Here is a 27,946-nt window from a genome sequence, read left to right as displayed (position 1 = left end):
GCTTGTTCAGCCATTACCCCAGTTGATTGGCATCCACTTTCTCCCAAAATTCATAGCTACTGTAAGTGTACCTGTGAGTATTTTAGCATTTATAGGGCTTTTTTTTTTTTTTTTGTCTTTGACCTCTGGAAATAGTGGGATTGCTGGATTGAAGCTTATGAATGGCTCAATTACTTTTCTCACACAATTTCAAATAGTTTTCTAAAATGGTTGGATTAATTTACAGCTTCATAATAAATAGCGTATTTATTAGCCTCTTTTCTTCTCTTTCCCCCAGCATTGAATGTTTGCCCTTTGGGGTCATATTTGCTAGGTGTAAGGTCAAACTTTAGAGTCATTTTAATTTGCATTTTTCTTATGAGTGACATGAAGTGCTTTTTCATGTGGTTGTTGCAATATTAGTGACATGAAGCGCTTTTTTCATGTGGTTGTTGAAACTTCGTAATTTTTCTTTGGAAAACTGTTCATATTCTTTGGCTGTTTACTGTTGGGGTCACATCATAATTTTAAGGCCTTACTACATAGTAATATTATAATACCTGTATACTGTCAGTTATTTAGATTATACTTTCATGATATAAATAATGTTTCATTGGACAAATATTGGATCCTGGGGGATAAAGTGATACTAATATATATTTCAAGAGAGATTATGTGTCAGATGACTTGAGTTTTGTGGGCTGAGTAAAGTAAATTAGACTTTTATTTCATAAATACAAGATCAGTTTTTAATATGTGTATTCAGACTATAAGTTAGTTACCATAATGTCATAATTTCCCATTCTAGTCTGGAAACAGCAAGAGCTTTGTTTAAATGAAATATTATCCCACTGAGGAGGAAAAAGGAAAGTTAAGCATTATTTATGTAACCCTTTCATTTGCAAAATGCTTTACAATCATATTTCTACTGGTAAAGAGAACCAGTTTGCCTCTTAATAATCAATTAATAAGCATTTATTATGTGCCCACTGTAAACAGTTAATTGTTGTTGTTGTTGTTCAGTTGTTTTAGTATTTGGCTTCGTGACCCCATTTGGAGTTTTCTTGGCAAAGATACTGGAATGGTTTGCTATTTCCTTCTCCAGCTCATTTTACAGATGAAGAAACTGAGGCAAACAACCTTAAGTGACTTGCCCAGGGTCACCCAGCTAAGTAAGTTTCTGAGGCTGGATTTGAACTCAAGTCTTCCTGACTCCAGGTCTGATACACTATCCATTATGCCACCTAGATGGCCTCAGTTAATACTTTACCTAAAAAACAATAGCAACAAAAGCAAAACGAGCATTTTAACATTTTAAAAAAGTTCTCCTGGTGTTTTGTAGCCTTTTGGAAACTTCTAGGGACTAATAGTCTTCCTCAGCTATCATTAGTCCTGGATGGGAAGACTTATTTTCTCATTTGGCAAACTCTCTACAAGCATTTCTGCCCCTGTACCATAGTTACTGGGGCAAGTAGGTGGGCTTGGAGTCAGGAAGAGTCATATTCTTGAATTCAGATCTGGCCTCACACATTTACTAGCTGTGTGACCCTGGGCAAGTCACTTAACCCTGTTTGCCTCAGTTTCCTCATCTGTAAAATGAGCTGGAGAAGGAAATGGCAAACTACTCCAGTATCTTTGGCAAGAAACTCTCAAATGGGGTCATGAAGTGTCAGGCATGACTGAAAAACAGCTGACCAAAACCATAGCTAAACCCATAGTCAGTGCTACCTCCACAGAAGTGAAGGCTATCGATAACTCTTTTAGAGGTTCAGAGACTGACTCGCCCAGTTTCTGCCATTTTGACTATTAAAGGGTAGAGTTGTTCTGGCTAGTTTTTTGAGTTGTTCTCCTAGATTATTAAACAAAATAAGTTTTAAGAATATGTTCTGCTCTTTCAGCAGCCATGGCACAAAAACATACATAGCCCTGTTTAATTGAAAACTAAGACATTGTGGATCAGTGGGAAAAAAAGTCACTGGTCTTTCTACAATCCGAAGGCCTGAGTTTGACACCCAGACTGGTACCCGGCTAATAAACTCTGTGATCTTACTTAACCACCCTGTCTTAGTTTGCTCACCTTAAAATGGGGATCCTAATAATACTGGTTATGCTTCACTGACTACTCCACAGGGGTATTGTGATGAAAATATTTCATATGTTTTATTTTATTTCTCAAATTCAAATTCCTTTTGTTAAGCACCTACTACTGTGCTAGGTGCTTGAGATTCTTCATATATTTTAAAGTACTAGTATTAATATGTGTGGTTTGCTATTTATTATTAAGAGAGAAAGTAGAAAGGAAATCCCCAAGTACTCAGACAAGCACAATATGGGTTTAAGTGATTGATGAATCCAGAATTGGTTGGGACAGTATAGACTGGAAAAGTAATGTATTGTCTCTAACTTCATGAATTGTTAATAAGACAGATTGATAGCAGACACCAATAAAATAGGTTGCCTTAGAGCCAAACAAGTAATGCCATTATATGTTTTTTCCAGATAATAGATTATGTGTATTCAGTTCCTTGAAAATACACTAAATGGATAATTGATAAAATGGTACAAATAGAGAATTTTCATCTTGGTTAGTATAAAAGTATTTTATTTACTTTTAATTAATTAATTAATTTGTTTTAGACAATTGGGGTTAAGTGACTTGCCCAGGGTCACACAGCTAGTAAGTATCTGAGGTCAAATTTGAACTCAAGTCCTCCTGACTCCAGGGCTGGTGCTCTATCTACTGCGCCACTTAGCTGCTCCAAAGTATTTTATTTACATGAAGCAAGCTTTCACCAAAACAGATAAGAATTTGTGAGACAAAATACTGAAATTGAACAGAAAAAACACACTTTTCTAAAGGAAGGCATGTTGCCACTAAATGTTAATTAAACAAGGAGAAATATTTTTGTGACCTCCCCACTGTATAGCTTCCCCCCCCAGTATATTGTTATAATGTGTGTGTGTGTGTGTGTGTGTGTGTGTGTGTTGTAGAGAATGATGTTCTTGAACAACAGATCTGCAGCAACAAAATCATTGAATCACTGAATCCCATTCATGGAATTTGAATAGATAATAAGATATGAGTCAGATTCCTGGCATGAACAGTAGGAGCAATAATTCTAGTGTAATATAGTGGTCTAAAAGTAGTATGAGAAAGAAATTAGGGTTAGAAAATTGTTTTCATAGTTAAATGTTTTCTGAGATGGAAATTAGTGGTGTTAAATTAATAAATTCCCCTTCCCTGCCTTTCACTCGTGTAATACTTCTCAGTATGCAAAATAGAGTATTTTTTTAAAAAATCTGTGTGAAGTTCTGAGGATGAGATCCTACCTTTCCAATGATTTTAATCATTCAACTGGGAATGAAAAAAAAACCCAAAACTGTAGTTCTTGGGTATGGAGTCATTCCTGACAGGATTGTTATGAGGATCAAATGAGAGAGAGAGAGAGAGAGAGAGAGAGAGAGAGAGAGAGTGTGTGTGTGTGTGTGTGATCTTTAAAGTGCTGTAAGTTAGCTACTCTTGCTATTATTTTCTTACCCAACAAATTTGAATATATGGAGAGAGATAAGTATGTTGTTTTAAAACTCTCAAATTACCAATCACTAATAAACATTTGTAAATTTTCATCTGGTTATATCCTTTAGTACTTAATGGTGCCATTGATTAGGCATTCCTTCTAACAATGCACCATATAGTTTTGAAAATAATTTTTTATTGATTTCTTTTGTTTTTACATCACCTGCATTTCCCAGGATTCCTATCCCCCTTCTAGAGAGCCATCCCTTATAAAAAGGAATTTAAAGGGGGTGGGGAAATGGTGTGAGTAACAGTTCGGTAAAGCTAGTTAACACACCACAAAAGTCTGATGTTGTATGTCCTATTTCACATCCATAGTCCCTTCCCTGTGCAGGGAAGTTGGGGAAGTGCCTTCTTATAGCTCTTCTTTGGGACCAAGTTTAGTTGTCATTTTACAACATTTTGTTTTGTTGTTTCTGTTTACATTATTGTAGTCCACTTGTTCTTAACTTTTTTGTGTGTGCCATGGACCCTTTGGCATCCTGGTGAAGCCTATGGGACCCACTCTTAGAATAATATTCTTTGAAAGCATAAAATGGGGCAGGTAGGTGATGCAATGGGTAGAGCATCGGTCCTGGAGTCAGGAGGACCTGAGTTCAAATGCGGCTTCAGACCCATAACACTTACTAGCTGTGTGACTCTGGGCAAGTCACTTAACCCCAACTGCAAAACAAAACAAAACAAAAAACATAAAATAAAATGCATAGAATTAAAAAGGAAGCAAGTTGTATTGAGATGGTGTTTCCAGAATTGACCTTGCACACAAAAAGTCTTTGGAGAGAGTGGGCTCAAACTTTAAATCACAAAAGTATGTGTCTCATGAGGACCCATGTAAAGGGATAACTCAAAATTTCTGGTTATCAGAAATCCTTTTCTCTCTTTGAAGATTCCTCATGAAGTTCTACCTAACTGTGCCTCTCTGCTAGTCTCCAGTGGTTTGTGTCTCTGTACAGTCTATAGCTAGGATATCTTTTGTGGTGTAAGAGGCTACTTTCTAATAATAATAGTAGGAATAACAATACTGTTTGGCTCTCTGTAGCGTTATGTAGCCAGGATGTCTTTTTTTGGGTAGAAGAGACCACTCTCTATAACAATAATGATAATGGTAATGACAATGATGGCTTTTTATAGCACTTTCAGGTTTATTTAGTGCTTTTTAAATATCATTTTATTTTAGCAACAACCCTGGGAGATAGGTGATATTATATCCCCATTTTATAGATGAAGGCGTTGAGGCAGACAGAGATTAGGTCACTTGCCTAGGGTCACAGAGCTAATAAGTATCTGAGGCAGGATTTGAACTTGAGTCTTCCTGTTTCCAGGTCATTTGTTCTATCTACTGCACCAACTCTAGCTTCTTAAAGCTGCTTCCTCCCTGGGGTGTCTATCTCTCTAATCCTTCTGTGTCATGTTTGCCTTTCATTCGTCTTTTTCTGCTCCCTGCTAAATAAGCTATTACTTGTTCATACTCTCCAGTAAAATAATGTGATGGTAGGAGGAGGGCAATGTAGTACTTTGTCAGGTTTCACTCTCCTCACTCTCTTTGCTGTCCTCTGGGACCAGGCACAAAGGACCTCAAGGGATTCCTGAGCCTGGAACCTGGAGTTCCCCAGGCCTACATCTCTGTTGAAATTCCCTCCAGCCATTTAAAGCTCTCAGATGCAGGAGTCAGTAACTTCTGTTCACTTCTTCATCCAATCATAAAGGGATCATAGTATCCTCTACCACATTGTTTACAGTGACCAGGTGTGGGGAACTTGCAGCCTCTGTAGGTAAGAACATTTTGTGGGGTGTGTGAAATTGGGAGATTCTGGAGGGTATTAAAATTATGGAATTGTCACTGTTTCTCCTAAGGAATCCAATTCTACAAACATTTATTTTTGTGTCCAGAGCATTCTTCTTGGCCAAGACACTGAGACAGTATTTTTAAGTACACAAATTGTTTTGTTTTGCTTTGTTTTGTTTAATTAGACAAATATGTCTATAAAAAGTATAAGCATGGTAGCTTTTAGGTCTGTGAAAGAAAGGTGTAGCATTCACGAAATCAGCCTTGTTTTCTGTAACTGTCTTCGTTGTGACAGAAGATAAACAATGCAACTAATTTATTTTATAGGATGTTAGGGTTAGAAGGAACCTGAATGGATGGAATTTGGAAGGAATGCTAATGGACAGAAGTCCGTCAGATTTTCCCCAAAAATCTGTACGTAGGCATTCTCAGTGTTGACTGTAGACAGATGTTTATGTACTTTTCATTTAATGATAGAGAGCCGTAGAAATCACTGCAGATGGCTAAGAAGTGGGGGTGATGATCCATGTGGGTACACTCAGTGTAAATTTGGTTGTCTGGCAAAATTTCTGCAGCACTAACGATTTTAGGAAATTCTTTGAAAAACTAGATTAATATGAACAGTTTTTTTTTCTTTTATGTTTTGTTCCTTATCTCTTTTATAAGTTTTCCAATTTTACTGTTAACCTTGAATACCTAGAAGAATAGAAGGTCCAATATTGACTGTGTCATAATTCATTTGCTCATTATAACATAAGAAGTTCATTACCTATTAATATGTTCAGAAAATATCTTAAAATTATTTTTAATAATGGATATGCCTTTAAAGGAAGTGTATTATAGTGGATAGAGAGCTGACCTTAATGCCAAGGAGACCTAAATTCAAGTCATGCTTCTGACATATTCTGGTTGTGTGACCCTAAGCAAGTAAGTCTCTTAGCCTCTCAGTGCTCTAGGCAGTTCTCTAAGACAGTCAGTTACAAAGTAGGTTCTGACTTGTACTTGTAGAAGGAATTTCCTGACCCAGGAGTTCCCTATGCTAGTGAAACCAGTGAAATGAGGCAGGTAGGTGGTGTAGTGGATAAAGTGCTGGGCCTGGAGTCAGGAAGACTCATCTTCCTGAGTTCAAATCTGGCCTCAGACACTTACTATCTGTGTGTCTCTGGCCAAGTCACTTAAAAAAACCTCTGCCTGCCTCAATTTTCTCATTTGTAAAATGGGGATAATAATACCACCCACCTCCCAGGGTTGTTGTGAGCATCAAATGAGATAATTATTGTAAAGCACTTAGCACAGTGCCTGACACATAGTAAGTGCCATATAAATGTTAGCTATTATTATTATCACAGTTCCAGTGCCTGCCTTTATATATTTCATTGAAAAAATATCAGTTTAGTTGGAAGTTAATCTCTGCATCTTTGATTTGATCAGTGTAGAGGACTGCTGGTTTGGGAACTCCCTTCATTGATGCACATTTGTAGCTGGTCTGCAACTTAAAATCTTGGTGCGTTGTCTGGGACACTGTGACTTGTTAGAGGCAAGGCTTGAATCTATGTCTTCCTAACTTTGAGATTGCCTCTCTGTCCCCATGGTGTCCCAGCAGAGTTTAGTAAACCCCCAGAAAGAGTGACACTAATAAGATATCTTCTACCAGCCACCTGGATTTACACTGATGGTGCCTACATCACTCCTCAGCCACTGGGTGACTGACATGTTCATTCCTTCTATGAATATTAACTACCACTTATATGCAGTGGATAATGTCTGCTACTCAAAATACAAAAATAAATGATAAATGTTCATTATACACAAGGAGCTACAATCTGTCATGTGTTAATTAAGAAATCATTTATAACCTCATATTTAAATGACTAATGAAACATAATTTTTTTTACCAGAGTTATGATATAGCATGATTATTTAGCTTGTGGATATTTATTCAACACAGCTTTGAAAATAGCTTGATTTCAGTTTTTATCAGGGCATAAAATCATAGTAGTTAGAAGTAGATAAGGGCCTTAGAGCTCATCTAGTCCACTCCTTTCCTTTTGCAGATGAAGAAACTGAGGCTCATTGTGTTTAAGTGACTTGCCCACAGTTACACAGTTAGTAAGTAATAAAGCTGGGATTTATCTTTTCAATATATCATACATTCAGTTCAAGAAATATTTAAGTATCTGCAAAGTACTAGACACTGGAAATGCAAACAAAGAAGGAAAAGATTCTGTCCTCAAGATGTTCTATTCTGTTGTTTTCACTTGAAACTCTTGAACTCTTTGTTGACTCCATTTGGGGTTTTCTTGGCAGAGATCCTGGAGTGGTTTGCCTTTTTCTTCTCCAGCTCATCTTTCAGATGAGGCAAACAGAGTCAAGAGAATTGCCCAGGGTCACACAGCTAGCAAGTGTCTGAGGCCAGATTTGAACTCAGGAAGATGAGGCTTTCTTGCTCCAGACCCAGCACTCAAACCACTGTGCCACCTAGCTGCCCTGTCCTCAAGATACTTAATTAAAAAGGAGGCTGAGGCAGATGACCACACCCACATGTAAGTGGCTATAAAATATTTCCAAGTTGGGGGTTAGGAAAGGTGTCTTTAGGTGGTGGCCTTTCAGTTAATCTTTGAGGGAAGTCTCAAAGATTTCTAAGATTTGGAGATAAGTTGGCAATATAATTCAGCATGGGAGACATTGCTGGAATTATTTATAATTTTCAAAACACTATATATAGGATAGATTTATTAAACTATTGTACAGTACATGATAATTTATTATTTGCAATATTTTAATAATAAGAGATTACTAGATTGAAGGTCAAGAGTTCTGAGCTCCTATTCTAGGTCTCCTTTTGTTACTGAGGCAAATCTCTTCCTCTCTATCTCAGTTTCCTTTATCTGAAAAAATAAAGGAATTGGTCAAGATAGTCTCTAAACAATATGAGTCTTTGACTAAAAATATTAAATACCAACCTATTCTCTATTAGGATTATTTATCTTGTCTCTTCATTTCATAGTTTTTGTTCTGTGTTACTGATGAATTCAGAACGTTTGAATATTCTTAGATGATATGAAATGAGTTAGTCAGCTGACATTTAAGGGCTTTACATGTGCCATGCACAAAAGGACCTAACATTCTAATGGAGACAATATGCAACTGACTATGGACATGCAAGATTTATACCATGTAACTAGAAGGTAGTCTCAAAGGAGAAGCATTGAGGTACATTGAAAGAACTGGACTGCAGCTGGGACTTGTGCTGAATCTTGAAGGAAGCCAGGGTTAAGTAGGAGGCAGACGTGAAGAGCAAGAGTACTCAAGCACGGATGATAGCCAGTGCAGAGCCAGTCACGAAGATGGAGTGTCCTCTGTGTTGAGTTGTAGATTGTGTGTAAAAACACTGGAAAGAAGGGGCCAGATTGCAAAGGGCTTTCAATGCCATGTGGAGGATTTTATAATTGATTGGAAAGGCAATAGAATGCCACTGGAGTTTTGAGTAGACACTGATACAATCAGACTTGGGGGGAAATGACTTTGGCAGCTAAGTAGGGGATGGACTGGAGTGGGAAGAGACAGAAAGAGCAGCTAGAAGGCTATTAAAATAGTGTTGGTATGAGCTGGAGAAGATCTACACAAGGAGGGTGGCGGTAGATTGTAGAAACAACAAGACTTGACATAGAGATGAGCTAGGTGATGTGAATGAGAATGAGAAGTGGAGAATGATACTTGGGTTGCAAGCCCTGGGTGACCAGGAAGGATGATGGTTTCCTAGTAAACCTACTCTAGATTCTAACCAGAGGAGGTGACTTAAGTTTTGAACTAACCCAAGAATATTTTGGTTTTAGTTACGACATAATGTGACTTACTATAAAGAATTTCTGAGTTGTCCTAAGCATTAGTTAGTTGTATATATTTGCTGCTTTTCTCTTAGTGCAATTTGAACTGCTGTGTGGCCTGCACATAAGAATTAATTGATGAATTGGTATGTTTATGGTCATATTTCTTTTATGACTTAATTTATTGTGAGTGTTGACCTAGAAGATCCCTAAGGTTTTTTTCCCTAAAATTCTTAGAATAATACTTCATACTTGTGCCATGCTTTAGAATATTGGTTCTTAGAATGAGGGTACTCAGACCAGGGGTCTAGAAGGTCAAAACTGTTTTCATATTATTACTGAGATGTTATTGCCTGTTAAAATATCCCTCCCTTTTCCAACTAACATATCTGTGTGAGGCCTGATTTTCTTCATGTACTTAACTCAAAACAACATCATAAGGGATTGAATTCAGAAGCAGATATAAGAATCCAGCTGTCTTCTGTTAAGCTAGACATTAAAGAGATTTTCAAAAATATGTGAAACTTTTTCTCTCTAATTTTTTTGTTATGGAACGTTAGTTACTATTTTTTACAAAAATTGTATTACTTCTGTTAATGTGTAATAGGTTTATTGTTATTTTTAATGAATACATAGATATCACTTTTAGTTTCTGACATCTGTAGGTATAAGTCACATAAACAAAAGTTCTTTGGAGGTTCCTCCATTTTTAATAGTGTAAAGGGATCCTGAGACCAAAAAGTTTGAGAGCTGCTGCCTTAGAATAACGGGGAACTTTGAAAAGTTTGTTATTTTATAGTCATAGCACTTATGTGAAGCAGTCAACATTGGGGATGTTGTCCATATTCTACTATTGAGAAAGTTGAGACTCCAAAGCAATACATAGATAGTAGTAGTAGTGATACGGGATTAGAACCCATTTTGTCACTTTACCTCATTTCTTTCGTCTACAGCTGACTCTCTTCCTGGAAGAAAAAAAAAGATTATCTTTTTTAGGGTTGCACAATATTACTGATGAATAATACGAAAATCTTATCAGATCCTTTCCCCGAGACCAAAAGAAGTGATTGTAGATTGATTACCAAAAAAGAAGCAGTTTATTTTCTGGTAATTTTTTTCTCTAGTAATTTCTGTCTCAAGGATCTAAGTTGAAAGCAGATTCAGTCAAATTATCTGAGAAAGAAAATAATGTAACATATGGTTGAAATAATTTGCCCTGTTTTAATTTCTGCTGAATAATAGATTTGACATAATAGCTATTTTTAAAAATTACACTCTACCATGAGGTAAAATGAACAATGTGCCTTTTAATTTGCCTATGCAAGTAGCTGAGAAAATTGTATCCATTTAGCTAAAATACAGTAACAAATAACTCGATGGGATCAAACTTAGAGCCCAAATAATTGATACGACATTTAAATCTCACTGTTTTGTACAGAAAGTATACTATTATTATTTGATATGAACTTAATATGTATTCAGATCAAATCTCACTTTTAATATCATATGATAGATTTTAAAGGCCCTTAACATTAATACTTAAAATGTGAAATGTGATATTTAAAAATTAGCTCACTTTTTCAGGGAAAGATGAAAAACTCAAAATATATACAGTTTACTTGGTTACCTCTCTGTTGAGGGAAAGAAATAAATTTCTGATTTGTCTTAATTCCAAATAACTTAAATATTTTAAATTAGTCTTAAGCAAGAGTTTTCAAATCTGGGATTCATGAACTTTTTGATAAATATTTTGAATTGATACTTTTGAAAAAGTTTTAATATAATTGATGTTTTCTGTGTGATCCAATGTATTTTTATTTTATGAATTTAAAAACATTATTCTGAAAAGGGATCCCTCAGCTTTATCAGACTGTCAAAAGGATATGATAACTAAAAAAGGTTAAGAATTCTGATGTAAAGGAAGAAAACATTATTATCTGTAGAAAAAAACTTTCAAAACCCAAATAATCACTTTATTAGCTTCTGATGAATCAAGACCCGTCAATGATTTCTACCAACCTTTTCCCACTTGTGTGAACTTTATCAGCAAAATATTTTGGAAGGCCAGCCTAATCCTTGGTATATATTATTTTTGTTGATGGGATCAGACTCAGAGACATCTTAATTCATTCATGCCCAGTTCTTCTCTAGAACTTTAGAATGGATCCTGTTAACAGCATTGAGGGAAGTGACAAAAATTGAACAAGACATAGTGGCCATAATCTATTTAGATTTATTTATGAATTTTTTCAGATAAAGGTTATCACATGGATTTATTGACACAGGTGTTGTAAAAATCTCTGTTCTTTGGCAATATATTAAATTAAATCCATTGTTGTATTAGCAATGTGTGTTAATGTAAACACAAAAAAAATTAGAGCAACTTAAATTAAAAAAAAAAATTTTAGCCACTTTGCCCATAATCCTAGATGACAAATATTTTATGTGGTAATATGGTATCTCACCCCTTAGAATCAGAAGAGAAAGGTTTGAATTCCTGTTTCACTACATATTGTATGACCATGGGGAAGTAATTCTCCAAGTCTCAGTTTCCTAAATTGTAAAATAGAGATAATAATATTTGCATTTAATTACAATTTTAGTTTGTTTTTCAGCAACCATTGCCCAGGATGAAGAGGTCAAGAAAGTGTATGAAGAACTGAGCAAAACCTTCTAAACTAAATCACTACACTTTGATAATCAGTATCACTTCCTTGTGAAAGTGGTTATAAAGGAGAAAGGAAAATCTTTTTGAAAATATAGATCAGGATCAAAAAATGAGAGGCCAAAGGCTTATAGTCTTAAGCCTCTATGTCATTACTAATTTTTTAAACATGGGAGTAAGAAGACATTGGATGTGAGAGTACTGTACATCATAAAAACAGAAGTTAGTTATATCTTCATAGACAACGATTATAGATACAGAAATCTTTTCAGAATTAGTTGTCTGCATACAGTTGATTAGTTAGTGCAAAGAAGAAAGTAAATATTTTTTTAAGGTTTAAGAACAACAGGTACTTTGTGATTACAGCTACTGCAACCTGATCTGTTTATTTTTTTAAATTAATTTTTTTCAATTCTGTCCCCCCTACCTTTCTTACTTCCAAAGAAAAAGAAAGGAAATGTATATAGCTATGGTAAACAATTTCCTGATTTGACAATGTCTAAAAAAGATATATTTCAGTCTGTACCTTGAATCTGTTACCTTTCTCTCAGGAGGTGGGTAAGATGTTTCATCTGAGTCATCTAAAATTGTGATTGGTCATTGTGTTGCCGATTTTTTTTAAACAAGTCACTGACTCTGAAAAATGAAAATAAAAATAAAGATATTGATTATTATAACCCTTTTTAATATTCATTTAAAAAATGAGTTCCAAATTTTCTCCTTCCTCCCCTTCCTTAAGCTGGTAAGAAATTGAATACAGGTTATACATGTATAATCATGTAAAACATTTCCATATTAGTCATGTGTAACCCTTTTTAGAAAAGGTCAGCTCTTAGAAAATTCACTACTATAGGGAGAACAAAAGACACCAGAAACCACTTCAGGCAGCAGTCATTTCATCTCTTTCCTAAGTAAAGAGACATGATGGACAGCCCTGGTTTAGCATATAAGCTCATTTGGGAAACATTATGGAGAAGGATGATGAAAGATTATAAGCAGTATTACCTCAAAAAGTGGTGAAAAACAGGTAGAGTGAAAACATACATTTAAAGAGTTTTAAACCTAATCCTAAACCTAACCTAATCCTAACTCTACACCCTAATCCTAACCTTAATAAAAGGATTTGTTGTGTAAAACTTGGACTCAATCAAAAGGCCGCACCTAAGGACCTGGAAGGCCGCATGTGGCTTTGAGGCCACAGGTTCCCCACCCCTGGTTTAGACTAAGGTCCCACTAAATTACCCCTAGAGCATTTTTAGATGAAACTGAGGACAACAAACAGATGAGAAATGCAGAAATCCGTTAGCATTTTTACTATTTTTGTAGACAGCAATAATGGGGCCACCATTTTGGGAGTCTATGCCTTAGCCACCCAATGTACTATATGAGGAAACAGCAATAGTGATTTAGGAAAATATGTTGGAAAGAATGGCTATATATATCCAGAAGAAATATGAACAGAATATTTAAATTCACAAAATATATACGGAAGAAATGTGTTAGAAATAGTACAATTTTAAAGGTGCTCAAGGAAACATTTTCGGGGTATTTCAACTCAAGAAAGTTTTCCAGATAATGGAAAACTTCTTATATTGTGCCTTTACTAAACAAGTAACCAAAAAGAGAAAACATAGGTAACAACCAATCTATTTGCATACTTGGTCCTCTTTGTAAAGTCTTGATGAGTATGTTCTATTCCTAAATTGACTCTTGGGTTATATATGAGAAAAGAACAGGCAGGTTTTTGTTGACTATCTTTTATTTCATAGTCTACAAAAACACTGTGTTCTTTCAAAGAACATTCTGTCTTTGCAGATACAATTTACCAAGAGCTGTAGAAAATATATTTTAGTATCTTGATTTTTCTTCAAAAAAAAAAATGAGAGGCAATGCAGTGTAGTAGAAAGAGGATTGGACTTGGAGTCTGGAGAGACCTAAATTCACTTCTTAAGATGCATCACTTTCTCAATGACCTGGGTAAATCACAAAGTCTCTCCGAGTCTCATTTTTCCCATCTGTAACTGGTGACAATAACAGCTATAGACATTATCTCACAAAATTGCTGTGAATTAGATGCTACCCTAGAAAGTGCTTTGCAAACCCTGGATCTCTTTGTAATTGTCAGCCATTATTATCATATGCATCAGTGAAAGAAAATACATATTTGAAGGCTCTCCTGAGATAAAATGTCTCCTGTACACATTGTGATTGTATGAGACTAACAGATTTGACTGCAGAAATGAATTTGCATTGGTGTTCCACTGAATATTTTATAAACTTCTGTTGGTCACCTAACTTGTTTCCCATTATCATGGAAAATGCCCTGCTTATGGTCCAAACAAAAGGGTCTCCAAATGCTCTTATTCCCAGATGATGTGCTAATCATATGAGTCTTAAAACACTAGAATTCATCCAGTGAAGTCCATAAAAATTTAAAGAAATTGATCTAATTTATGTATCTTTATATATACATAAGGGGGGGGGACCCTGAAACCTAGAGAAACAAAAGGAGTAGATAGCGTCCCATAAAGACAGGAAAGGGCTGCATACGCCTTGATATACCTCCCATTTTCTTTGACTTGTTTTCCCTTGCTAATTGACTCCCAAGAGGATAATTTCAGTTTACTTTCATCAGCATACTTGTTTGTATAACATGATTTCATAAAATAATTTTTACCCCTTGTTATAATGAGATTTTAAACAGAGTGGGCCAGATCCAGCTCTATTGGCCTCATTTTTTGCTTTTGCCGGTATGATGTTGGATTTTTTTTTTAGGAATAAAGCCTTGACTTCTGTCATACATTTATTAAATTGATTCATAGAAAATCAGGAAAAGTGTATCATGGGGGAAATTATTTTACCGATCATGTCCTTTTAGTTGAATCGTAGTGGCTATAATTAGCGCTACTGTGATAGAAAGTTACCAAATGGTATATCTGTTTCTAGTAGGATATGTAGGCTTTTGCGCCAGCTCTGAACAGTATAAGTAGGTGTCTGAACAGTGCTTATATGCCTAACAATATAAGTTAAAATCTACACTGAACATTTGGGAATTGTTTGTTGATACAGAAACTGACATCTTGAACCTTAGTGCCAGGGGTATGATTTTAAAATATTTCTGAATATACAAGAAGAAAATACAGCATTTTAGAAAAAAATATGTATAAATTATGCCTTTACTTGTGACTCTTTACAAAAGTGATTCTAATGAATATGTGCCCCAAATTGATGCTTGAGTAAATGTGTATATTTTGACATTTCTTTTTTATTGCTAAAAATCTAAAAAAAAAAAAAAATCACATAGAAATCCCAGAAGTTGAGAAATTTTTTCCCCTTATTCTCTTGAGTGTAATTCTTCCCGTTCTTCATTTACCACATTTCTCATTTACTTTAAGCAGATTCTTTTTTTGTATGTGAAATGGCAGATTTATTATTTATATACATATACAAACATTATTGTTTCTTTATGTAAATATGCTAATTAAATATTGTAGTTAATAATCTGTATCCTATCCTCTACTGAAATCTACTTTCTTGACTCATTGTGTTGTGGAAATTAACATTGGGTTCTCCCAGGTTGTACCAGTAGAGCTCAAGTTCCCAAAGGTCCTGCCAAAGCTGGAAAGAATTTGGGATTGAACCCTGCCGTGAGCATTGTGTCTCTCATCTTAAGGACCGGCCAATAAAAGTTCTAAGAAGCACATTCATCAGCCTGTCCATAGGTGAATTTTTCAGCCACATCAACTCAAGAAAACTCAACTAAGATTTAAAAGGATTGAGATCTGAGTGAATGAAGTAACCTCACTGATAAAATCATCATGCATCCTTAAAGTATTTTATTATACAAATAATGTATCTTGTAGAGCATTGCTTCTCAAAGTATGGTCTAGGGACTCTGAGAGTCCCTGAGACAGTTTTCAGGAGATCTAAGAGGTCAAAACTATTTTCATAGTAATAGAAAGACATTTTCATTTCTAATAGGGTAAATGCCAATAGATATAATCCACATAAACGTGCATACTTGTAAACTAATGTGTATGCATAAATGAATAAACTATAAACATAAGTTTGTCTGACAATCAAAATTAGAATCCGAGAAGATAAAAGTTATATTTAATTTTTAGCATTTCATGGACCACATAAAATCAGTACTGTCTACTTGGAATGAGTAATCATTAGGAAGATATAAGTGACCTTTTAGCCCCATGAATTGCTCCTTCATGTTTCTAACCAATAAAACTCTGTACAGTGGTGGTAGGAAAATGGGAAATGTATGCAGTAGAGGCATCCAACACGTTCACCTTTCTCCTAAACTAGTTATGCTTTGGTCTTGTCCCACTAATCTATATTACTCTCAATCTATATTCCTTTCAGGTAAGCTAAAAGTTATTTGATGGGGCTATGTCTTAGGCAGAGGCTGGGACATTTTCACAATCGTCATAGTTCACCAACTTGTTCAGTTGTTTCAGTCCTGTCTGACTCTTCATGACGCCATTTAGGGTTTTCTTGGCAAAGATACTGGAGTAGTTTGCCATTTCCTTTTTCAGCTTATTTTACAGATGAGGAAACTGAAGCAAACAGCATCAAAAGATTTGCCCAGTCTCACACAGCTAGTAAATGTTTCAGGCCAAATTTGACCTCAGGAAGATGAGTCTTCCTAATTAAGCCCCAAGCTCTATCCACCTCTTTCTGCCTAGCTGGCCTGTTTCACCAACTAGTTTGTGGTTGTTCATACCCTTCTATCTCTAAATAGAAAGTAGAGTTTAATAGCTTAGTAACCTTGGGAAAGTTGATTTCTCTGGGCGTTACCTGTAAAATGATGCCAATGAATACTTGCCCTGCCTAGCTTTCATTGTTACCTTATGTATCAAAGAATGTATGTGAAAGGGCCTTTAAAAGTAGAATGTGCCACCAAGATTTAAGGTAGTGTTATTATCTGAGTAATAAGTATGTGTGCTTTCTAACACAGAATCAAACTTTGTGGAACAAATTATGAGATGATTACATCTATTGAAGAACTACTTTATAAAAATCTTCAAGTTTTCCACTTTTTGTGAATTTCTTTGATTCCGTTGATTGTGAATGGATTTTTAGCAAGTTTTTCTCAGTACTTTACATGATAAGGATGCATCTCTTGTATATAAAATGATATAATTACATTTCTGAAGTAGGTTCCAAAGTAGTTGAAGTTTGTTTTTGTCCACATCTCCACTTTCTGTACCCCTTTCTCTCTTCAAATATTTCTTAGTGTTTAATCAGTGCTTTTGTCACTTTTCCCTGGCAAAAAGGTATAGTTAAAAGAGCACCAGATTTTTAGATTGTTTTGCTAATAACTTGGTGCGTGACCAGCAGGGGTGGGAGAAGGGGTGCTATCACTGTTCTTTTTTTGTAAGGTGAAGGGGAAGATGGGTAAAATGATCTCTTAACTTTCATTGATCCTTAGACTAATTTATAACTGAAATGAAAAGATCTGGCCTCTTTTAAAAAAAGTTCCTGCATTATCAGGTGGGAGGTTTTCAAAATTACCTATAAGATAATATCACAGGTAAAGTCCCATAGGAAGCTACCTCATCAACTAAACTCTTAAGGCCAGTTCTCTTAACTGGAATGTACATGATATGCCATGAATCTGAATTTTTATCCTTTTTCAGGATCAAATATGCGTCTTCACGTTTTCTTCTAGTCTTAGTCATTTACCCCAAAACATGATAAATGGTTATTGTTGCCTTAGGTGATAAAATTAATTAAATACAGTGAATGAGAATAAAAATTAAGCTTCTATCAGTTTCTCAAGTACGGGGAGGGAGTAGTTATCTAATGAACTTTTTTTAAACTGACCTCTTTACTTCTGGTCTAGACTTAAGTCATAGATAGTGAACAAAGTAGATTAGAATACTGTCTTTATCACATACAGATTTCAGTGGGTAGTGTAAAATACCCTCTCTTGTATTGTGTTCGAACCCTGCTGTTGCTGTTCCATATAAGAAACCTAACTCTATTCTAAGAGGAAAACACCATGTGGGAGAGACTCTCTCCAGGTTGTCCTGCACACTCACGCCATGTGAACCTTCCTGAAATTCTCTACTGCTTTGATTTTTTTCATTCTCTTGTTTAAGGTCCTTCTTCAATGGCTCTCCATTGCCCATACTGGATATAGTCCAAAATATGTGTTTTATTTTATTTTGTTTTTTTTTAGGCAAGTGGGGTTAAGTGACTTTCCCAGGGTCACACAGCTAGTAAGTGTCAAGTGTTTGTTCTGAGGCCAGATTTGAACTCAGGTCCTCCGGACTTCAGGGCCGGTGCTCTATCTACTGCGCCACCTGGCTGCCCATAGTCCAAAATATTTAATCTGGCTTCTAAACCCTCTATAATTGGGAGCCAACTTTGTCTCCCATTCTTCCTAATAGAAAATCTCTGCTATAAACTGGATTACTTTCAGGCTTCTCTCCCAACCAGTACTTATACTTTTCCTCTTTCACTTTCTATTTTGGCTCATGCTTTTTTCTTTAGCTTGGAATAATTTATCTCTTCTTTTTAGTACAGCCATAATGCAACCTATCTAGCATAACCATCCTTCACTGTCATCTCTCATCTTTCGTGAATTCCTCCCAACCCACCACTATGGTCTTTTCTCTATAAACACATATGGTATTTGTTGATTATAGCAACTAATTTTGTACTGCCTCGTACCTCATAGGTGGTTTATATTAAGCTGTTATCTTATTTTCAGTTTCCTTTTTAGGTGTGCATTTCTCCAACTAGATTACAAACTTAGGGCATGCCTTTTTAAAGGAAATTAATTCTTTTACAATACCTTAGAGGAGAGGCAGCATGGTACAGTGAATAGTATACTGACTTAGGAGTCAGAAGACCTGGGTTCAGATCCTCTCTCTGATGCTTAATATCTGTCTGATCTTGGTTGAATGACTGAGCCCCCAAGGTTTCACTTTTTTCATCTGTAAAATGATGAGGTTGGACTAGAGGACCCCTGAGGTCCCTTGTACCTCTAAATCTATAATCTTAGGATCTCTATCTGTGACTTTCAGATAGTAGGAACTCAGAACGTATTTATTGGTTGACTAGTCTTATAAAGTGCTAAGAATTTGTTCCCTCTAAAAAAAAAATTAAAAATTCAGTATTGAAAATATTAACAAATTAACTTTTAATGGTCATGGCATATTTTTTTTTCTTATTTCAGTCCCTCTTTTATAAATCTGCTTTTCTATAGCTTCTAAACATAGAGATATGTCTATAGTACCGCATAAAGTTACATAATTTCAAAATTCTGGAAATAAGCTATCTCTACTCTTGCATGAGCTTCTTATAGTTTACAATAAGGAGGTTCTTTAACTCCCCCCCCACAAGTTTATGAAACAATTTTTTTTTTTTGGCAAAAGGTTTTGGTAAGATACCCTGAGATGGAGAAGATGAGTATTCTATTTCTATAATAATTTAAATACCTAGTTTGGAAAAATGTGTTATTTATAAACTTTTAAAAAATATATTTCAAGAATTCATGCTTTATTTAAGGTATTTATAAGGGTGTATTTATATAAAATATTTGTGTTGGAATCAGTTTCCACAGGCTTATTTTTGCAAGTTGTTTGGTAAATTTTCAGTTTGAGCATTTACACCTCAAAAATCAACAAATGGTACAAATCAGGCCTTGAATTATTATTTTGTTGATTTGTCCAGATTTAAGAAGGTGATAGAGAAAATGTTAATAATGCAAATTAAACTTTAAAAGTGGAGATCTGATTGTTAAACATTTACCAGCACACCCTTGGGTATTTGCTTATAATTCTTAATGAAATAGGATAAAATTCATTTTCAAAATCTCTTTATTATACATTTCCTCTCTGTTTGTGAAATAAGGAAATCTAGTCAAATACTATTCTATAATTCCTTCCTTAAAGGGTCTTTTATGGCTAGGAACTTCCTGTTCTCTTGGAGGATTTGTTAATTCATTTTACTGTTAGTAGCATATAACTCAACCCTTTATCCAAGTGGTAAGCAAGTAATAAATTAATAAATATTAAAGTTATTTTTAAGGTACTGGGCATAATTTTCCTACTCTTAAGTAATGTTTATTTGCAAGATTTGCCCAAACAGACTTACAACATTTGTTCTAACTTTTAAACCAGTAGTTTGGCAATGTATTCAGTATACTAAATAAAAACCATTTTGTCCTGAGTATAAAAATAAAGGAAATAGAACTCCAAAGTATTAAATCTAAGAATGTGAGGCCATTAGATATCATTAACTCTCAAATGAATAATGTATGTTTAAAATTAGTTGGAAATCAGCATCTTAAATCCTAATGCACAGCATGCATTATTCCAAGTTAAAAACAAACCATTTGTTGTGTGGGATTTATTTTAAAAGATAAAATTTCACATTGTTTTTAAATACACTATGGAGATTAATTTTAATGAAGATCACTGTAAGATTTCAAATATTTAACCATAAAGCTGGGAGAAAACCAGTCACAGAGCTATAATAAAAGGCTACAAATGCATAAGCTTTCAAGGTGAGATGAAGGATGGGTGAGGTGTTTTGGGTAGTTGTCTAATGGGCATCTCCAATGTTTTGCTGGCAGAAGGACTCCATGAAAGATGACAGAAGAAGTTATTGTTATAGCAAAGTGGGATTACACTGCACAGCAGGATCAAGAACTTGACATCAAGAAGAATGAGCGTCTGTGGTTGCTAGATGATTCCAAAACTTGGTGGAGGGTAAGAAATGCAGCCAACAAAACAGGATATGTGCCATCTAATTATGTGGAGAGGAAGAACAGTTTGAAGAAAGGCTCCCTGGTTAAAAATCTTAAAGACACATTAGGTAAGTGTTACATGCTAATTAGGACAAAGAATGTAGAATTGAATTATTTTCCAAAAATGAAAGGCTTTTACTTTTTCTTTAGGAGGTTTTCTTTCTTTCTTTTTTTTTTTCCTTAAGGTCTCTATTGAATGACAAGTCGTTATCTTTCCAGTTAGCTTATTTTCAATATCCCTGTGAAAAATTATACAGGTCAAGATAGAAAAACATGATTTTTGTCAGTTCGGAGAGATTCGTGAGTTTATAGTCATATGTAATTTGACACGAGTATGTTTTGGGCCAAGGCACATGTTCCTGTCTTCTCAAATCAGAAGTCAAGAGGCTCCTGAAGTAAAATTACCACATCAAAAAATCCACAGCTGTGCCCATATCGTTCCATCACATCTTTTCTACAATATGTCAAACACGTATCTCTCTTTCTTGCAAAATCCAATACATTTGGCCTTTACTCATAGGAAGGAAAATAGCTATATAAGAACTGTGAATTCAGGTGGCTTTTGTACCATCCTAAATTGAAATGTGGGAACGATATTTTATGGTTGACATGATATACTTTAGGTCGTCTTCACTGGTCTGTTGAGGTACCATGTCATTTTTGCTGAGGCAGATATAAATATGGCTTTAGCTAGAGTTCTAGATAGTTTTAGGAAAGACAGTATAGTAGAAAGATAGTGCTGGGCTAAAAGTATTGGAAATTTTGTGTTCAAATGTCACCTCCAACACTATATGGCTGTAAGTGATTTTCTCTCTTACCCTCAGATTCCTCCTTTGTAAAATGGGGAAAATAATTTTCATACAACTGTTTGGTTGTAGGAAAGAGCTTCCTAGACCTTAAAGTGCTATGGACATTTATGGTAGAGGAATTTTAGATCTGAGATGAAGAGTATTGGAGCATTTGAGGCTCAAGGTTTAGTCTTTATGTTTATTGGTGCTGATAGACACCACAGCCAGTTTCATCTCTGAAGCTCCAAAGGCAGGATATGGAAAAGTCAGGCGTGGGTTATTTAAAGTTATTAGGATACAAAGTGACTTGCAATCCAATATTCTTTTGAATATAATATTTAGTTCAAGTAGATAGTGCATATAATTTTATTTAAGACTTTTAGTAATACAGTTTCATATATATAGTCAAGTATCATTTAGTCAATGTAGTCTGCCTAAATTTATTTTGAATTTTTTTAACTATAACAACAAAAAGTAGAATTTTCTGTTGTAATCATTTCAAAAGAGTTCAATATTGTTATCAGTTTCTCTCTAATTTATTTTTCCCTTTTATACTCTGTGAGATATCTGAGATGGATGTGGGGGGAATAATCATATTTTATGGTTACATACCATAAGGAATGAGAGAATCAGTGTGGCCTGGTGGATAAAGAACTAACTTTGGAGTCAGGAAGACCTGAATTTAAATCCCACCTCTGATACATGGTGGTCCTGTGACCCTGAGCCACTTAAACTTTCAGCGCCCCAGACAACTCTCTAAAATTGTAAGTTACTGAGCAAATGCTAATCTGCGGTGATGTTTCCTCCCAGGAAGTTCTCTACACCAGTGAAATCACAGGGGGACATCAGAGAACTGGAGGTGATGGGTTCATTCAGCAAACCCTTTATGCTGCTGCAGAACATTCCTAACCTTTTTATCATCGATATGTATTAGAAGTACTATTACTGGTTTCTTCAAGGGAACTCAAAGCTCTTTATTTAAAATAACTCATTATCTTTTTTATGTTAATGAGAAAAATGAGGCACAAGACTAAACACAGAAATCATGCTTATTTTTTAAAGATGCTGAGTTTTTAGGTATCCTTTTTCTGTCTAAATACTTATGTAATCAATCTATCAATTAATAAACATTTATTAAGTGACTACTAGGTGTCAGGCATTGTGCTAAGCACTGGGGATACGAAAGGAGGCTAAAGACAGCCCCTGCCCTCAAGGAGCTTACCCTCTAATGGGGAGATATCATGCAAACAAATACACCCAAAACAAGCTATATACTGGATATGTAAGAGGTAATTAACAAAGAGAAGGCACCAGAATTAAGAGGGGTTGAAGAAGGCTTCCAATAAAAAATGAGATTTTGATTGGGATGTAAAGGAGACCAGGGAACTTTCTTTCCACTAGATTATCTCCTTTGACTCTTGCATCTATATGTCATTTGAAGAAAATATAATTGTCTATAAAAAACTTTTACGTTATTAGTAGGTGGAAGCTAAGCATCCTAGATTCATTGTGTTTCAGTTGATTCATTCATTTCACTTTCAAGACATCATCCAACAATCTGTTTTTCAGAGATGTTGATGTATTACAACTAGTTGTAGTTTTCAGCCTCTTTTCTTGCTCTTTTAATACTCTCTGAGGGTTTTGACAGGATTTTAAAAGATAGAAAGCAGAATTGAGAAAATTACATCATCATCTCTGAAAAAATGAAGAATTTAGTCAAAATTTTTGTTATATTCACTGAGTCTTTAAGGGAAAAATAATCTTTTAACTCAAACTGGAGGAAGGCTGGGCCAACCGATGGCCAGCTTCTTTCAGTGGGCTTCATTTTTTTCTTAAGTTGTGGTAGTTAAAGTACCTCCATGGGATCCTAGAATCTTAGAGTCATACAGATCATCTAGTCCCACTTCCAGCTGAAAATATGGGACCCACCTTTATAGTATCCTTGATAGATGGTCGGCACCTTTTATTTGAGAGTTCACTGCTTTGTGAGGAATACTGTAGTAGTTCACATATTTAATAAGCTGGATTCTGCCTTTCCTAATTTCCATCTGTTGGTTCCTTTTTTGCCCTTTGGCTTTATATAGAATGCCCAGCATCTCCTCCACCTGATAATCTTGACATGTGAAAGTAGTTATTGTGTCCCTCATCTGTTCACTTTTCCAGGATAAATTAACTCATTGTTTTCCATGGAATTTTTATATTTAGAATGGAAATAACCATTATATTTGCAATAAAAATATATGTGTAATAAATCCATTTTTCATCATCCATGCTTCATTTTGTAACCTAATAAATAACTTTTTAAGGGATTAGATCCATCCATCATGGAATTTAAATTCATAGTATTTCTTAGTTCATCTTACAGAGGAGCTTATATTTACTGAAAATATTTTATTTCATTTTCTAAAAGCATCATCTGGGCATAAATTTTCTGATGCTTATTTGCTCTAATTAATGAGTAAAGTAGTAAGCATATGTTAAGTAAGAACTGCACCATACTTGCCAGGAACATTCTTCTTTGCTCTGAAGATACAAGGACAAAAGAGCTCCTGTGCTGGAGTTTGCATTATTTTGGGGGAATGAACAATTACACATGTAAATAAATACAAAAGGCAATGCAGCCCTGGGGATAGGGTGGGGTGGAGAATCAGGAAGGGCCTCATATAGGAAGCAGCTTTTGAGCTGAACTTTGAAGGAAGGTAGAAATAGAATTGACCAGGGTTAGCATGTAATTAGTTCTGGGATGTGAAAGAGAGTAGAGTTGAGGATGATTTCTAGGTTTGTTTACCTGGGTGACTAGAAGAATGGTGGTGTATTTAACAAAAATAAGAAAGTTAGGAGCTAAGCTAAGGAAATGTCAGGGAGTTCCTTATTTCTCCACAACCTTAATTCTAATATAAAGGTTTTCTTTTTCTTCTGATACCATTGTCATTCCATTTTCAAGAAGAACGATTGTAACCCCCTGGGCTTCCCCTAGGCAGATGCTCCCAAATCTGTCCCTGATCTGCCTCCCCTCAATTCCCTAAGCAGAACATTTTTACCTGGATGTTCTGCTGGTACTTCAAATTCAACATGTCCCCTAAGTGAAATATGAGCTCCTTTAGAGTGATAATTTTCATTTTGTCTTTGTATCTCTAGGACCTAGCATAGTGCCTTGTGCATGATAGACACTTAAATATTTGTTGAGTTGAATTGAATTCCAAGATTAGCTGAGACCACAGTTGTAATACAGCAAAAATTTTCTTTTCTTTGTTGCAGTTACAGAGAAGTACAGAGATTAATAATAGACTTCTGTGCATTCTGATACTAGCTGTGTCACCAATTAGCTGAGTGACCTTGGGATGAATCACTTAATTTCTCTGCATTTTAATTTCTTCATTTGTAGAAAAGGTATAATTAAACCTACAAGGTTAAAAATGAATTAAACCTTTCCAAGGAGCACTTTGAAGGAGGGAAGGATACTGTAGAAATTTATGATTTTAACAAACACATTTGTAGAATTCCACAGTATTGTGAGTTTTTACATTTAAAAATTAAGTTGTCTACCTATTGTTTTCCCAGTGGGTTTCAATTTCCAAATAAAGTTCACTGGAAAAAATCAGAGCTCCATATTGTATTTGTTGACCATACATTGACATCATTAGTAACTATGGTTCAACAAAATTCTAAATTTATTTTATTGACAGGATGTCACTAGCAGATGCCCTTTTTGGAAACTAGTCAGCTGTGAACTCTGATTTCCTTGTTCTGCGAAATTTTGAGAAACAAAATGAGGAAACTTTTTTAAAATAAGTTTTTATGGAAATTCAGATTATACCAATTAATTCCAATTCCATAGAACTGCAACCACAGCCAACTTAATCAGTACAAGTTTTTAAGTACCTACTGTGTGCTTGGCACTGTCCTAGGTGCTGGGAATACAAACACAAAAAAATGAAACAGTCCCTGCTCACAAGGAGCTTATTACCTAACCTGAGTGTAAGCGTCTTTTCTGTAATTGTGCTCTTAGCATGAGAAATGGTAGCATGTTTCTTAAGATTTCTCATATTATCCATTTCTATGCTGAGTAACTTTAAACACAATACTTTTGACACAAAGTCTCTCTGTTAGGAAAGGAATATGTTGGCATTGTTTTTGTTCTTTAATAATTTATAATTTAATTAAACAGTATAAGCTATGTTACTTCCACAAGGGTATAACATTTATGTAATGTATCTACTATTTCACTCAATTTATGCTCATGAATGGTCAAAGAGAATTTTTCCTCATACAACAAGGAGCAATTGTCATAAAATATTTCTGCTGGCAATATCCGGCCTATTTTGAAGGGGTCATGCATAAGGTTTATGTAGAACTCTTAATTTTAGAAGCAAGCTTTCTTGGAAAGAAGGATTGGATTTATTTTGCTTTGTCTCAGAGGACAGAACTAAAGCCAGTGAGTTAGAGGAGAGAAGATTTCAGCTCATTTTAAGAAATAACTCCTTAACAAGCTTTCCAAAAATGTAAATGATTTTCTCAGTTGTTACTGTGAGGGATGGGGAAAAAGAAAAGGGAGAGAGAGAGGAAATTTTCAAGGAGAGAGACTTGATAACCTCTTGTCAGAAATATTAAAGAGGAGATTCATGGTGGGACTGCATGACCTCCAAGATCTTTTCAGTGCTAAGATTCTTAGGTTCTAAATTATATAACTGATTTTTAACATCTTGTAACTTGATTTTGAAAATCAGTGTTGTAGTTTAGAAAACAGTAGATTGATTTTTGTATTAAATGTCCAAGCTTCTCACCAGATAAGAGGCATTTAAAGGATATTCTTTGAGACCATTTTTGTATAGCTGTAATTGTTAAGCGTGTTTCCTTATATTTAGTGGAAATCTGGTGACCTAAAACTTTCACCCATTGGATCCAGTTTTATCCCTTGGGGTGAAGCAGACTAAGTCTAGTTACCTAGTTCCCAGGGTTGTTGGGAAGATCTGTTATAAAATGTTTAGCCCAGTGCCTGGCATGTAATAGGCATTTAGTTAATGCTTATTTCCCTCTCTTCTTCCTTTCCTTTCTCACTAAAACGTTGCTCATATTCTTGCAGTTAGAAATATTGTAGTATCTTAGGCTGATAGATTTATTGCTGAAAGAGATCTTTCAGGTTGTTATGCCTGGAAGAAAGTTAGCAGAAATAGTGAAATCTGGACTGGGAGGGGAGGTGCGGTTGGTTTTGGTTTTGTTACTGTAATGAATAGCTCAAATTCAGACCAGTTGTGATCAAGATAACTGCAGGACATTTAGCTGTCTAGCAAGCAGTTGGAAGGTCACTGAGTCTTTGTGCTGCGAAGGGACCACCTTGGAAGACTTTACTGTCCATGCTCAAGCCTCATCTTAGAGATGAGGAAATTAAGACAGGTGGCATTAGGGAGAGAGGCAGAATTAAAACTCAGGCATCCCCATCCCCAGGCCAGTGCTCTTGTCACATCCTGAGTTATTCCAGCACTAGACTTCAGAAAAGTCACCAGCATAGTGAGAGTGATTTGGGAGTCTTCCCTACCATCAAAGGATTTGGAGCTGGAAGGGCTTTAGAAATCTAGTTTATTTTTTAAGGAAACTGAAGCCAAGGAATTATAAGGAAAATGAGATATTGGGTCCATAACTGATTGTACTTCATATAGAGAGAAGTTTTGTTGAATTGGGTGTATACACACATGACAATGACATGTACACACACACACACACACGGATACATATGCATAGCTATTCAAAAATCTTGGTGCAGTTTTAAATTATTAAACATTATTACTACACTAAGATTTTGAGGATGCCCTACATACACACATGTGACTTTTAAACCTGTGATGGAAACATTTTGCTCTCTGGGTCAATCTTGCTGACCCCGTAGAAAGATTTCCTGGTTTCATCTAAGGACAAATCAGTTTAACTTAAAATCAAATACACTGTTCCTTCCAGGTGAGTTAGATAGAATTTTTGGTTCTCTCTTAACTTGGAAATAGTTTCTTGTCCTCTTATCCATTTTTTAGTTGGATCTCCAGTTGTACATCAATTCTTTAGACAGATCTTTGGCATTCTTCCCTAACACCACTCCATGGAACATAATCTGAAGAAAGGAGGAGGAAGAGTGGTGAGAGAGAGAGAGAGAGAGTGTTGAAGTTTAAAGTTTGCAAAATGCTTTTCTAATAGCTACTCACAGGTATTTGGAGTTCTTTATTTCTTTTTGTTTTTTTAAGAGCAAACCAGCTCCACAGTAGCAGTGTTGATATGTAGAAATGGTCCTCTACAAACCAGATTCCCAGGTGAAGGATTTATTTTTGTTGATAACAGCTCTTCTCACCCCCCACCCCCATCCCTATTAGAGGGTAGGGCAAGAGGAGAGGGAGGAGTTAGGATAGTCTATTTCCATAGACTGTTAGACTGTCTTCTCATGTACCACCCCCTCATTCTCTGGCCTGCTTCTTCTCTGTCTGTCTGTCTCTCTCGGTCTCTTTGTCTCTCTCTTGCACTACACACACACACACACACACACACACACACACACACACACACACACA

At 35.4% G+C, this 27,946-nt stretch overlaps 1 protein-coding gene across 3 annotated transcripts in view; it reads left to right on the top strand.

The window, feature by feature from the left end:
• The window catches only part of LOC114046276 (cytoplasmic protein NCK2), a 192,998-nt gene that overhangs the window by 116,142 nt on the left and 48,910 nt on the right, over window positions 1-27,946 (top strand). For all 3 annotated transcript variants that reach the window (XM_027866563.1, XM_027866564.1, XM_027866565.1), the window contains one exon: window positions 20,434-20,675. In XM_027866563.1, coding sequence (XP_027722364.1) covers window positions 20,450-20,675 — 226 coding nt within the window. In that variant the 5' untranslated portion in view covers window positions 20,434-20,449. The remainder of the gene's footprint in view (window positions 1-20,433; window positions 20,676-27,946) is intronic.

Source organism: Vombatus ursinus, unplaced genomic scaffold (genome assembly GCF_900497805.2).
Source record: "Vombatus ursinus unplaced genomic scaffold, bare-nosed wombat genome assembly UNPS02014781.1, whole genome shotgun sequence".
NCBI classification, from domain to species: Eukaryota; Metazoa; Chordata; class Mammalia; order Diprotodontia; family Vombatidae; genus Vombatus; species Vombatus ursinus.
Note: the sequence above shows the minus strand (reverse complement) of the source record. Positions and strands in the feature narration are given on the sequence as shown.